The sequence below is a fragment of the Muntiacus reevesi genome, chromosome 1, assembly GCF_963930625.1.
Source record: "Muntiacus reevesi chromosome 1, mMunRee1.1, whole genome shotgun sequence".
Taxonomy (NCBI): Eukaryota; Metazoa; Chordata; class Mammalia; order Artiodactyla; family Cervidae; genus Muntiacus; species Muntiacus reevesi.
The window spans coordinates 225,033,223-225,048,742 of record NC_089249.1 but is presented as its reverse complement, the minus strand read 5'-3'; the positions used below and the strand labels follow the sequence as shown (position 1 = coordinate 225,048,742).

The window sequence follows — 15,520 nt, the reverse complement described above, 5'->3', positions numbered from 1 at the left end:
TTTAACAGTGGTGGTCAGGGGAGACCTCTCAGAAGAGGGGAACTCTAAGTTGACCCCTGACTAATGAGAGTCAGTTTTGCATGGATCAGGAGGATGAGCAGCTCAATCAGAGGGAATATGATTGGTGTGTTCAGAGGAGAAGGAAGAAGCTAGTATGAATGGAGCCCAGCAAAGCAGGAGGTGATGGCAGAAAGAGACAGAGCAACAGTGTGTGGGGTTTTATGGTGCTCCAAGGATATTTCCTGTCAAAATGACAGTGGGAAGAATGGAGTGCTTTAAATCAGAACCTGTCAGCCCCAAGTAATAAGAATCACCACACTGTAGGTGCCAGATCCCGTATCATGAAGGACACTTACTGCACAACTCGTCATCTGTAAGGTGATCACCTGCTAGAAAAACAAACACACAAAAACTGCGCAAAAAACAAACACAAACACAAAACATAGCCATCTCCAAAGAATGGCTATTTAACAAAGTAAACATATGGGATTTTTTTTTTCTTCTTAAAAAAGACCAGAGCTTCTGTGACACCAGCTGAGTTCAGCTGACACAGGCTCCTACAGGAAACCCTTGCCCCAAGAGGCTTGAAGAACCAAAGTATGAGTCACCCCCTGATTATGGGCTACACGAGGCCACCAACACGTGAGGGGAACTGCCAGCCCCTGGAGGAAGGGCTGAGGAAGAACGTGCAGGTGTGCGTCCAGTCTGGAGTTTTTAAAGAAGGGGGGAAGGGTGGGGATGGAAGACTGGGGGCTCTTGCAAATATCATAATACCTCCCAGACCACCTTTTCTAATGTAGTTAAAGGAAGTATTTATAAAAAGAAAAGAAAAACTCAATGACTAAAGATGATAATAATCCATTTAGAACAGCCACCCCCACAACAAACCTCCAAATACTCAAACCCAGAGGAACAACTCAGTAAAGTAGAACTGAATGGCATCATGAAAAAGAATTATCTATTATGAATGTAAGCACACATGAATAAAATGTTAGGTAGAAAGAGACTGCAAATTTTCTCTATAATTGATCAAAATGATGCAAAAACTTGTCAGACTGGAGGAGTTAGAGAGATATCAATGGGGTTCAGAAGTGGGAGAGGTTACAGATTTTATAAAGGTGCTCACTCAATTAAAAATTATAAACAAAAGACCTTTCCTGGTTTCAAAACTGGAATATAGGTTTTAAGGAAAACACATTTTCCAGAGTCAGCAAGACCTGACATATCAGAGCTGACTTCATTTAGAAGCCTGTTAGTCTGGCCAAGCTGGACCTAAAGATTGTCATACTGAGTGAAGTTCAGACACAGAAAGACAAATATCATAAGGTATTGCTTATATGTGGAATCTTAAAAAAATTAAAGGCACAAATGAATTTATTTACAAAACAGAAATAGAGTCACAGATATAGAAAACAAACTTATGGTTATTAGGAGATAAGGTGGGGGAGGGATAAATGGGGAGATTGGGTTTGACATATACACACTACTTCATGTAAAATAGATAGCTAATGAAACCCCCATGTATAGCACAGGGAACTTTACTCAATACTCTGTAGTGGGCTATACGGGAAAAGATTCTAAGAAAAGAGTGGATACATATATACATATAACTGATTCACTTTGCTGTATACCAGAAACTAACACAACATTGCGGATCAACTATGCTCCAATACAATATTTAAAAAGAAAAAAAAGGAAAGAAGTCATTGGAAATAAAAGTGAGCCCCATCAGTCCTTAAATGTCCTTAGGCATTTACAGCTTTCTCTCTGCTACAAGCAGTAGTTTTAATAAGTCGCCCTGTCCAGATTCGCCTAATGATACGCTTTCTACATTAAAAAAATAAAAGGAGGGGGGCTTGTGAAACTTAATTCCTCTGACAGAAGCAAGCTCAGGTCTCTGAAGCAGCGAAGATTTCAGATTTCCGCCGGGTTTCCTTGCACCTGCCCTTGCGAGGCAAGAGGTTTTGTGTGCAGAAGCCTCCAGGGGTTGAAATTTAGCCCTGTCCGTGTATCGGGAAGGTCAGCCGAAGTCACTGGGTCCCAAGACACTGGACTTCAATCTCCGACCAAAAACAAAACATCAAAACACTTCTATTCACTGGGACGTGCTTAGCAGCGCGCTGGCATTTACAAATGTAACGCAGCACCGCATGGCTCAGAGAAGGGGCTCAGCTTAGAAAGTCAATTGTTCTTCGGAGGTCTGACAACCTCTATCAGATCTGTGTCAGCCCGGCTCCAGCAAACACTCCCGAGAAAGCCAGCCTCCTCCAGGAGCCCTGGCTGCCACCTGATATCTGAATGAGGAGCAGAGCCAGCAAAATCCTAACTCCTTTTGGGATGTCTGCCTCTGTGGGAAATGGTTTTGACTTTCTTAGAAACCATTAATGTAGGGGAAAAATTAATTTTAGATGGGCTTTTAAAAATTGTTGAGCAGCCACTAATCAGAGCCCATAGTCTTTCCCTAGAAAGAAAATTTTTGCTCCATTTACCTGTGTATTTCTTGGTAAGTATCTTCCCATCTGGGCAGAGTCCTCTCTTGGTACTATTACTATTTGTTAGAATGATGATAATTTACTGTAGTGTGTATGCTCAATCGCGCCCAACTCCTTTGCAACCCCATGGACTGTAGCCTGCCAGACTCCTCTGTCCATGGAATTTTTCAGGCAAGAATACTGAAGTGGGTTTCCATTTCCTCCTCTGGTGGATCTTCCTGACCCAGGGATCGAACCCACATCTCCTGAGTCTCCTGCATTGCAGGTGGATTCCTTACCCCTGAGCCATCAGGGAAGTCCCAATTACAATAGCAGTCAGAGCTACCTGCTCATTTACTGTGTGCTACTTGGCCTCACAACAGAGAGAGCATTCCTCCCACTTTGTAGAAAGGACACAGAGGTTCAGAGAGTTGAGGGGTTTGCCCAAGGAGGTCACCTGGCTGGTAACTGGCAGAACACTGATTTGAGGCTCCGGGTTCTGTTGCAGTTTCCCCACTTCACTGTGGATGCACCTATAGATGACAGCAGCCCTTGAACGCGATAAGAAACTTCCTCCTGGCCTGGAAAATCCCAATTTAACTTGGTGAACATTGAACAAATGCCCACCATGTTTGAGGCTCTGTCCTAATTCAACCCCCCTACCACTGGGTGCCCACAGGATAAGGAGCCAACTACACAAGTAGTAACACTTGCCCAAGGCAGAATGCAAATGGCTTAGCAGTGGCACCAAGGAGGACAATGGGGATCTAGAAGAGGGGATAGTTAATTCTAACTGAGGCATCAGGTAAGGTTCTGAAGGAGAGAGCGTCTGAGCTGAATGGGGCTTCAGAGATGGAGAGAAGCTTTTGCAATGTGCTTTTGGAAAGCAAAGTGAGGAGATGATGGTCAAGAATTTAGAAACAGAGGATAAGGATAAAAGAAAAATTATCTTTAATTCCATCACTCGAAGGATGATGGTATTTCTCTCTTCATCAAAATAACTTTAATGAGGTATAATTTACAGGCAATAAAATGTACATGTATACAATCTGCTGAGTACTAACAAATGAATACACTTGTTTACCCTCCATCTCAATCAAAATATAGAGCATTTCTGGGTCAGGAAGAGCCCCTGGAGAAGGAAATGGCAACCCACTCCAGTATTCTTGCCTAGGAAATATCCTGGTGGGTATACAGTTCATTGCGTTGCAAAAGAGTCAGATGCAACTTAGGGACTAAACAACAATTACCCCATAAAATTCCCTTGTGTCCCCTTCCATTCAATTCTTTTCCTTTGTCTCCACACAATCACTGATTCACTTTCTGCCATTTTAGATTAATTTTACTGGTTCTAGAATTCCATTATAAATGAAATCATACATTATGGACTCTTTGGGGCTTCTTTCAGTCAGGATAATGTTTCAAAGATGCTAGTAATACTGTTATGCATATCAGTGATCCAAATGCTTATTTGCTAAATGATAGTTCACTGTACATCTGTATCACAGTTTGTATACATTCACCTGCTGATGGATATTTGGGCTGTTTCTGGTTTGGAGCTACGGTGAATAAAGCTGCTATAAACATTCATACACAAGTTTCTGAGTGGACATATGTTTTCAGTTCTCTTGGGAAAACACCTAAGGGCAGAATTCTGAGTTACATAATAAGGGTATATTTATCTTTATAAGAATTGCCACACTGTTTTCCAAAGTAGTTGTACCAATTTCCAGCTCTTGTCAGCAGTATATGAGAGTTACAGTTGTTTCAAATACTTGCCCAGACTTGGTATTCTTATTCTTTTTGATTTTAACAATTCTAACGGATGTGTAGTGACATCATATGATGGTTTTAATTTGTATTTTGTTGAGCATCTTTTCATGATCTTATTGGCCCTCCATAGACTGTATATCGTCTTTTGTCTGTTCAAGTCCTTTGGTCATTGTTATACTGCTATTTTTATTTCAACATACATTCAATGTACAATCAGGTTAATATAGATCATAAATGGACATTAGTTATTCCCAAACACCACTGTGAGGGAAGTAGCAGAAAAGAATAAAGTCAAAATAGTAGTGAAATGTATCTCTAAAACAAAGTTTTAAAATCAGAGTTGAAGACATTCCCAAGTGGCACAGTGGATAAGAATCTGCCTGCCAATGCCAGGAACACGGGTTCAATCCCTGGTCCAGGAAGACCCCACATGCCACAGAAGAGCTAAGCCTGTGTGCCACAACTCCTGAGCCCATGTGCTGCAACTACTGAAATGGGCACCCACGCGCCTCCTATAGCCCGTGCTCCACAACCTGAGAAGCCGCCAAAATGAGAAGGCTGTGCACGCACTGCCACGACGAGTCGTCCCTGCTTGCTGCAACTAGAGAAAGCCCATGCACAGCAAAGAAGACCCAGCATAGCCAAAAATAGATAACTTTAAAAAAATAAAATCAGAGTTGATTATCACTACTTATTTTTTTGTCAATTTTCAGATTGGGTTGTTTATCTTATTATCGACTTATGAATGTTTATTTTTGTATTCTGAATGCAGAATGTATGCATTCAGATGTATGCATTCCTACTCTTTTTTCCATTCTGTGACTTGAATTTTCACTTTCTTAACAATGTCTTTTCAAGAGCAAAAGATTTTAATTTTTATGAAGTCCAGCTTATCTTTTTCTTTTAACATTCATGATTCTTGTTTTCCCTCTAGGGTATATTTGCCTACCCCGAGGTTGTAGGACCTTTAGTTGCCTACTCCCATGTTTCTTCTGGAGGAGTTACAACTTTAGCCATTACATTTAGGTCTATGATCTATTTTGACATAGATACGATACATTTTAGCTTCCCTGATAGCTCAGTTGATGAAGACTCTGCCTGCAATGCAAGAGACTCCAGTTCGATTCCTGGGTTGGGAAGATCCCCTAGAGAAGGAAAAGCTACCCACTCCAGTATTCTGGCCTGGAGAATTCCATGGACTGTACAGTCCATCGGGTTGCAAAGAGTCGGACACAACTGAGTGGCTTTCCCTCATGACATATTTTGGCATATTATATCCATCCCTTAAAAAGACCTCCTGTTCATCTTCAGTGGAGAAGGCTAGGGGTCTTGAGATCCTACTCTAATGGGGCTGCCATCAAGGGCATAAGCTGGAGTTTGATGGAGACCAGTATAATCTTCACAGAGTAAATCCCCATCCTCTGACCATAGATGTGAAGCTCCAATACTTTGGCCACCTGATGTGAAGAGTCAACTCACTGGAAAAGACCCAGATGCTGGAAAAGACTGAAGGCAAAAGGAGAAGGGGGGATGGTCAGAGGATGAGATGGTTAGATAGCATCACGAACTCAATGGACATGAGTTTGAGCAAATTCTGGGAGACAGTGAAGGACAGGGAATCCTGGCGTGCTGCAGTCCATGAGGTCACAAAGAGTCAGACACAGCTGAGCAACTGAACAACAACAAATCTGAATAGCAATCTCATCAGCTGCTGTGAGTGTTGGCTGCCTCCTTCAGAGAACTTGTGCTCAGCTGATCGGAGCATGGGACAGCCTAGGTGGCTGTCCCCCCGTCAACTAGTCTGCAGTCAAGGGCCAATTAATGAAGGTACAAGTTGGACGGTTTTAAAGTACTGCTCATATTCCAGAGCATCCTGTGGGATCAGCTTGAGGCTGGACTTCATCTGGGCCCACATCTTCACTTTTCTTCTTTCTCTGTCCTACCCTGTTTTCCTCACTCCTAGACAGGTTTTACCTAAGAACACTCATGCACCAAATCACTTGCTCAAGAATCTCTGATTCATAGTCTGCTTTTTGGGAATGCAACCTAAAAAAAATTAGATAGACATGCACAAAAAAAGATGCAGCTAACCCTAAGGCTTGCATTGAAAGTAGGAGGTCCTTTCTGAGCCTCTGTATCCCCATCAGTCGAGGGATTTATTAAGATCCTTAGCTGTGCTCATATTCTGTGATCTAACTGGGACAAATGCTGCTTTGTCTCCTTTCCTCTGCAGAAAATGTTCCCCAGAATACACCATTTACACACGCTCCCATGAGTCATCAGCATGCCTTCCACTCTGCCAGTTTATTTCAACCAATTTTTCAACCAATTACTCAGGATGTTTACATCACTCACCTCAGAGCAAAGGCAAGCCTCTTTTTTTACTCATAATCCAAAATATCATATGCAAACTTTCTGAGATGCAGCCTTCCACAACAGACTTGATTTGGGTGTCTAGAAAACACAGCCTTCAATTGTAAGCCTGTGAAATGCTATACCATAATTACAGTTTCTAGGCACCTCTAATGAGCCATTAAGATGGATTTGCAGAGTAGGCAGAGCCTAGGCAGCCAGCAGCAGGTGAGACTGGAGGGTCTAGTGCTTTCTCTCTGAGGGGAGAGACCCACCAGGAGAAATCTGCTATAGAGGAAAATCATGGAAAAAGATGAGATTTTAGCATCTAATACTCATCACAAGGAAGACCCTTCTGAGATTTTTCCATTTCCTGGAATAAAAAATCACTTTGAGAATAGAGAACATTTTATACTCAGCTTATGGGAATGCAAATTGATACAATCACTTTGGAAAACAATTTGACATTATCTGGTAAAGTACTATTTACCTTGGGTCCAGCAATTCAATTCCTAGTCATATATTCTGGAGAAATTTTGCACTTGAGCACCAAGAGCTAAGTAAAAGAAGCCTTGTTTACAACAGCCCCAAAGTGGAAACAACTTGAATATCCAATTTCAGGAGAATGCACAAACACCTTGGGGTACCAGCACACAACAGGGTCTCAAACATGAATGAACTATGACAATATACATCAACCTGAATGGATCTTACGATTATAATATTGAACAAAAAAGCAGATCACAGAGATTATATAAACGATACCATAATATCCTTTTTATAAAGCAAAAGGTGAGACAGTGATAACCATTAACTTCAGGATGGTGGGCATGGGCAAGGCAGAAGGATAAAATACAAGAGGGATCAGTAATGGTGACTATAGTGAGTTGAACATTGTCCCCCCCACCCCTGCCCACCCAAAGAAAAAGATGTTCAAGTCCACATCCCAGTACCTGTGAATGTAACTTTATCTAGAAATAAGTTCTTTGCAGATGTAATTAAGTTAAGGATCTAGGGCTGAAATCATTCTGAATTTAAGATAGGTCCTAGATCCAATGACTGTTGTCTTTATAAGGAAAGAGAGAGAGAGAGACTTGAGGTAAAGACACAGGGAAGAAGACCATGTGAAGACAGGCAGAGATTGGAGTGATGCTACTCTAATCCAGGAAAGCCAGGAATGACTAGAAGCTAGAAGAGGAAAGGAAACGTTCTCCTCTAGAGTCTGCACAGAGAGCCTAGCACTGCAGACACCTAGATTCTGGACTTAAAGCCTCTAGAACTGTGAATGAATACACATCTGTTGTGTTAAGCCACTCAGCTTCTGGTAATTTGTTATGGCAGCCCCTGGAAACTAATCCAGTGATGCTCTAGACCTCAAGTTGCATAATACATTCTTGGGTGCTCATTTAAAAATTCTGTGTCATAGCCTGTACTCTACATGTGTTCCCTTTGCATGAAGCAAACATTACAAAATATGCTTGGGGGATAAAAGGGTAGAAAAACATGCATAAGCAAAGCATGTGTTCTTAAGCCTTTTTACAGTTCCTGAGAGCTCTGAGGAATCTCATGGCTATCAAGATCCTACCATGTATCAATGGTCATGCTAAGAACATCATAGCTGATGTGACATTCATCACCAAACTAGTCCTGTGGTAAATAAATCACCTATTCTGCAGATGAGAACACTGAGCCTGGGGGACAATGAAATGCTTGCCTAATGTAACATAGCAAATAAGGAACAAGGACTCAAATGAGGGTCAGTTTGTAAAGTCCATGCTATGGTTTTTCCAGTAGCCATGTATGGATGTGAAAGTTGGACCATAAGGAAGGCTGAGCATCAAAGAGTTGATGCTTTCGAATGGGGGTGCTGGAGAAGACTCTTGAGTGTCCTTTGGACAGCAAGGAGATCATAATAGTCAATCCTAAAGGAAATCAACTTTGAATATTTGTAGGAAGGACTGATGCTGAAGCTGAAGCTCCAATACTTTGGCCACCTTATCCAAAGAACCATTGAAAAATACCCTGATGCTGGGAAAGATTGAGGGCAAGAGGAGAAGGGGGCAGCAGAGGATGAGATGGTTAGATAGCATGACTGACTCAGTGGGCATGAGCTTCAGCAAACTCCACGATATAGTGAAGGACAGGGAAGTTTGGCATGCTGCAGTCTATGGGGACGAAAAGAGTTGGATGAAACTTAGCAACTGAACAACAACAGCCATGCCTTTTCCATCATAACACCTCAGGTCATCCATATTTTCCTCAAGCTGCAAGTTTGCCCAAATGCCAGACGTTACCAGTTATAACTTCAAGTCAAAAAAAAAAGAAAAGGTAAATATATACCTGGTTTATCACCTATTCTAAATATCTCCACACAGAGCTGGATAAACATTGTTTCATCTCACCCATTTTACGTGAGTTATGTATTCAATGGCTCTTATCTTCCAATGCCTCTCAGCATGACCTTTGTTGTTGCTTTTATTGTTCAGTTGCCCAGTTGTACCTGACTCTCTGTGACCCCATGGACTGCAGCATGCCTTGGACTATAGCACTCCCCGTCTCTCACCATCTCCTAAAGTTTGCCCAAGTTAATGTCCATTGCATCAGTGATGCCATCCAGCCATCTCATCCTCTGACACCCTGTTCTCCTTCTGCCTTCAGTCTTTCCCAGCATCAGGGACTTTTCCAAGGAGTCAGTTGTTTGCATCAGGTGGCCAAAATACTAGAGCTTCAGCTTCCGAATCAGTCCTTCCAGTGAGTATTCAGGGTTGATTTCCCTTAAGACTGACTGGTTTTATCTCCTTACTGTTCTGTGACCTATTTAGATCACCTAAAATTAACCAAAAATTGCAATTCATCCATCACCCATCTCTTGATCGAGCTATACCAACCACAGTGCTGCTGGCAATACAAAAATAAAGACGAAATCAAGAACTTCTCCTTCTCCTGGGGGTGGGAGTAGGATTAACTTTGCTTCTTCTGCCATAATGAAGGACCAGCCACACAATCAGCTCAAGAGGAAAAAACTCTCAGGAGACATTTGCTCTGGCTTACCTGAGACTATTCTTGTGTTAGCATGGAAGGCTCCATACCCTGGGAAGCCCCTCAGTCTTGGATGAGCCAGGACAGTTTGGTTGTCCCTAGTGGACATCTCCCTTTATTCTGAGATATGAAGTATTGGGTTGGCCAAGAAGTTTAAGTTTTTCTGTAACATCTTATGAAAAACCAAAATGAACATTTTGGCCAACCCAATATTTACAAAGGATGGGAAAGAAAAACCTGGGTTATCTGTTTCAAGTTTCAACCATGTATAATTCCTCTGGGACCTAGTTTGAGGCTGTGGCATCTCCCCACATTCTCCCATTAACAAAGGCATTTGTTAGACCCTGAGGCCAAGTCAGGATGCTGGGGTCTGCAACACAGGGCATGCTCACTCCCCTCAAGCAGGTGCTGCCTTCGTTCCTTCCCTTACCTGACTCCCTCAATAAGCAGTGGGTTTTAATGAATTGATAACCAAAGGTTATCTTCCAAAGCTGCACCCCCGTTTCCCCGTCATCAGTGCTGAGGAGGAACACTGATGACACCTTAGACCAAAATCCCAAAGCAGCAGGGTGCCCCCGCCAAAGGCTGGCTCTTCAGGTGCTCACTTCAACATCGTGAACAAATGCAGGTTCACGTCACTCTCCAGTTTATAAACCTTCTTTCATTCAATTACTTGGCAGGGGTCCCCAACCTCCCAGATCTAATGCCTGATGATCTGAGGTGGAGTTGATGTAATAATAATAGAAATAAAGTACACAATAAATGTAATGTTCTTAAATCATCCTGAAATCATCCCCTCAAACCCAGTCGACAGAAAAATTGTCTTCCACAAAACCAGTCCCTGGTGCCGAAGAGATTGGAGACTGCTGGCTCTTTGGGTCCTCAGATAAATAGCATGCATCTGTTCATCTCCATGTAACAGACAGAAACAGACTAAAGAGCATGAGTAAAGAAAGTGGCAGAGCCAGACCTGACACTGGGTCTGACACCAAGCCTCCCACACCCTCATAATGCCAGTTCCCCCTCCAATGGGCTTCAAGAACAGCAGGGAAGAAGTCAAGGAGGAGCCACCATTTCTCCCCCTCCCATTTCTCCCATCCCCTCAAAAAAAATTGTTTCATAATCCTGGAAAACACTCAGCAGATGGTTGATTCAGGAAGAAATTCAGGACTGCCAGATTTTCTCCACCACAAAAACCCGACACTAAAAAAAAAAAAAAAAACCCTGACACTTCTCCTCCCCCAGCACCTCACAGAGAGTGGGGGACGAGGATACAGATGAGAGGGCCCAGAGCCAGCCAAGGGCCATGAAGAGGGTGGGGATTTGGGGGGCAGTGGGTATCTACAGGAGACTACAAGGACCTCACCATGAATGAGAGAGTTTCCTGCCACCCTCAAAGCAAGAGACCTGGTTCAAGACACATGAAGGTGGCCCCCTGAGACCTGCCGCAGAGTCCCCAGGCTGGGCATGACAGATGTGCTTCCCACTGAGATCTGGCTCAGGGGAAAAACCACTCAGCTCATCTTTCGTTTCCCTGCTGTGAACCCGGGGTGGGGAGGGAATCTGGTGGAGACTGATCTGATAAATCCCCTTCTAGATTTGGCTTGGGTGGCAGAAAGCATGAATACACGTGAGTACATGTGTGTGTGCATGAGTATGTTTGTGAGCACACATGAATAAGGACTCTGCAGAAAGAGTTTTAAACAGGGCTTGAATCCATGTGCCAAGATCATCCACTGACTGGGCTCCTATTAAAAGGGCTACAATGTACCACAGGTTACTGAAGAAGCAAAAGTGGGGGGGTGGGTAGGAGGAACATGCAACTACTGTCCTTATCCCAAGTATACACTGAGTCAGGCATAAAGTAAGTGCCATGAGCACACAGGGATCATTTCATTTCAAATGGGAGAAAGGGGGAGAGAGGGAGGGTGGAGCTCTTTTGGAAGGAGTCCTGTCCCTCCAGGAGAAGAAAGTAGATACAAAAGGAGAGCAGGTGCTTGTGTTCTGCTACCAGGTAGTAGTGGTCGCTTCAGGCCTTCCCCACTGGCAGTAACTGGAGCAGAGCACAGGGAAGGCTCTCCTTCCAGACCAGACCAGGAGGGCCCCACACCCGGTGACTCCGACCCTCAGCTTCAGGGTCCCTGCGCAAGTGTCCTCTCTCATCTCTCTGACTCAGATCTCACCCATTCTAATCTGTCCTCCGGAAGGCCACTGGTGGGTTTCTAAACACAGGGCTGACAACCTCATTCCTTAGGTTTTTCTAGGGCTATGAAATAAAAATCCTACAGAATAAAATTCCAGACTGTTCATCTGTTCTGCCTCCCCATCTTCATCTCTCCTTGTCACCTCCACATGTGTGTTGTCCGTCTCCCCATCCCCACCCCCCACATATCACCCTTTCTGTAACTTCAGGCTTTCACCCAGGTTGTTTCCTCTGCTGGGACGTTCTCTTCCCCTGCCTCTCACCATTCACATTCCTGACTCCTGCCTAACCCCAAAGCTCATGTTGTATCACCTCCTCTCAAAGGCTGTCTCTGAGCCCCTTGATCCCCATGGACGGTAGGACTTGTCTGTACCCTGTACTGACTGCACTGTCCCAGGACTGTCAGCCTTCCTGTCTGTCTTTCTCTCTAGACTCTCAGTGCCTCCAGGCCAGGGACTGCACTTCACCATCTCTGCAGAGCGCAGCCAGCACCTAGTAGGAGCTAGGTGAAAATACCCTTGAACTGGTAGTGGATGGCCCCCACTACTTCCTCACCTTGCCGAGAAGATTCCTTAGTGGGATCTACAATGTTTGCAGGCATCCACTTGGTCAGTGACCTTAGTCTGGGGTTTCACAGCATACTTCCAGATGAACACACAGCTGATGCCTTATGTGTGTGAATGCACACTAAGGCGCTTCAATCATGTGCGAATCTTTGTGGCCCTATTGTGGAAGGTTCCTCCACCTCGCTCACGTACTGTTTCAGGATTCAAGCACCTTCTAAGTTCAAATGATGCTGACAAATTTTCTGAGCATGTACTGGATGAGATGTACTTCACATTCATTAACTCACTGAATCCTTAAAAACACCCAGCAACATTCTATCTTTCAGAAGAGGAAGCTGAGCAATAGAGAGATTAAGAAGCTTCTTTTTGTTTCCTGTCCAGGGGAAGAACAGAATCACATTCCTCTAACTCTTTTTTACTAGCTACCTTCAAACACAGGCAGTCCTTAATTAAAAAAAAAAAAAGAAGTCAACATAGCCAACACTCAGCATATCTAGTAAGTGACAATGAGAGGCAATGGATTTTTTGTTTCACAGACATGTCAGAGGCACTAGTTACTATCTCTTTCACCTCCCACAGGTCCCAGGCAAACCACTCAATTAAAATGAATACAACTTAGTATCTATTGAGTGCCCTCTATGTGGGAGGTACTGTTTAGGGCACTTGGAAAATAAAGAAGACAAACAAACCTGCTCTCAAAGAACTAGTGGACAAAGAAAGACAGTGAACAACACACATACTAAATAAGAAAGTAGATACTATATTAGAAGTCAGTAGCCAGCCTCCAAGACGACTCCTACTCATCCTCCCTCTGTTACTCATGCCCTTGTGTGTGACCCCCGACACTGCACAGGGCTGCCCAATAGGATAGTGGAGGAAGGACAGTCTATGACTTCTGAACTAAGTCAGAAAAAACAGTGCAGTTTTTCCTTGCTCTCTCGGAACTCTAACTTTGGGGGAAGCCAGTTGCCATGTCTTGAGGACATCAGCCCACTGAAGAGATCCACAAGGTGGGAGACTGAGGCTCTTGCCAACAGCCAGCACTGATCTGCCAACCACCTAACAAGCCATCTTGAAAGCAGATCCTCCAACACCAGTGATCCCTTCAAATGACTGCACCCTGTTGACACCTTGACTGCAAACGTGTCTTAGCTCAGATGCTTTCACAACATATTACTGCTGGTTCCCAACATCAAGAATTTCCTAGGTGAAATTCCAAACTGGCCCCCATATATTTGGGGCAAGGAGAAACATAATAAAGAAGCAGACCATTCCAGATTGGTATGTAGCAGGCTTTTCTTTTTTGGGGGGAGGGGGGTGCTGTGCTGCATCTTTGTTGATTTGTGTGGGCTTTCTCCAACTGTGACGAGTAGGGGGCTACTCTTCCTTGCATTACACAGGCTTCTCATTGTGTTGGGTCCTCTTGTTGCAGAGCACAGGCTCTAGGCACTAAGGCTTTGGTGGTTGCAGCACATGGTCTCAGTAATTGTGGCTTATGGGCTCTAGAGCACAAGCTCAATAGTTGTGGTTCACAGACTTAGTGCTCCACGACATGTGGAGCCTACCCAGACCAGGGATCCACTACACCACCAGGGAAGTCTGGTGGCAATTTCAATAAGTAAGGAAACTTAAACATAAGGCTAGACTTGGATGTTGACAAGATGATTAGATTGCCCCATCTACCGCCTAGAATCTTCAAGTTTGTACAACAACTTTAACTGGCTGAGTCACTCATATCATCTAGATGGGCTCAACAACACATGCCCTTTCAAGGCTGTGTCCTTGACAAGGCTCCAAATACAAGAACAGTGGGTCTTCTGTCCTTTCCAAGGATAGGGGAAAGGGACAAGCAGCCTCTGATTGCCCAGATGCAGCTTGCAGGTCAACTGGTGGTCATGTCCTCTCAATGATTCCTCCAAATCACAGACCTGAGTGGCTTATAGGTAACAGACACTGATCTCCATCTGGAGGCCGAGAGTACTAGATCAGGGTACCAGCACAGTGTGGTTCTACAGAAGACCCTCTTCCACAACTGCAACTTCTCCCTCTTACCTTGCATGGTGAAGGGTCAAGGGAGCTCCTTGGGGTCTCTTTAATAGGGCACTAGTCCCATTCGTAAGGATCCCACCCTTGTGACCTAATCACCTCCCAACAGCCACTCAGAGAAGGACTCTCAGCCCTTACGCAGTTTCCAGAGACCTAGGACAACTCCAAAATTCCAATTTACAACAACTTGATTTGCACAAAATTTTCCAGAAAACATCTTACTCAGACCCAAAAAGTTACAACCTTCATAAGACATGAGGCCAGAGTCCCAGGCAGTAAAACTCACTGAGGGGGTCTCTATCTGATCACTTGCTCCTGTGGCTACTCTGTGACTGTGCTTTTTATAGCTGGGCACCTACTTTGCGTCAGCCTTAGACTGAGTTCTGAGGACACAGAAAGGAAAGACCAGGTCTAGCACCTATCATGGACTCAATGAATGTTTGTTGAAGAAATATGAGCTGACTTGGAATGGGTTCTGAAGAGGATTATAGAACTTTCCCCTCAATCTTCAACTATCCCTTGATCATTTGACAAAGAAAGAAAACAATTCCCCACTGCCAGGACCCCTCCCGAGCTGCCCCAGGGACTGGCCAACCCAGGACCTTGGCAGGGAGATCTCCCTGGCATCTCAAGTCAGCCAAGGAAAATGGCTGCTGCCTCTCCAGACCTTCATCCTCAAGTCTGCAGCAGGCCTCCAGGCTCTCTATGCAGGACAGAAGGGCTACTCCAGCCTTGTCTCCCTGAAGGGTGAGGACGGAATGGCTTGACCCACTGGCCATGTCAAGCACAGCGGGCTGGGGGTGAATGACTTGAGCCTGTGTGACTACACACAAAGGGAGTCTTCATGAGTCACAGCAGCAGGGTAAATATTTAGAAAAAGAAACCCTTTCCTTAGAGGGCCAGCCTTTGTCTTCCTATTCTGACTGAAAGGACTTGGACGGACGGGGGTCTGTTACAATGGGAAGGAGAAGAGGGAGCAGCAGCAGCCGGGCTGACACCGCGGCCTAAGTGATGGAGGTGACACAGTGATGTGGGGAGAGCTGCTGACCCAACACCCAGAGTGAGGAGCC

General features: G+C 44.3%; 1 protein-coding gene across 1 annotated transcript in view; it reads left to right on the top strand.

The window, feature by feature from the left end:
* Positions 1-617: 617 nt before the first annotated feature.
* Positions 618-15,520, top strand: part of TIFAB (TIFA inhibitor) — a 76,739-nt gene continuing 61,836 nt past the window's right edge. Inside the window, exon 1 of the mRNA XM_065919946.1 lies at positions 618-692. Coding sequence (XP_065776018.1) covers positions 618-692 — 75 coding nt within the window. The remainder of the gene's footprint in view (positions 693-15,520) is intronic.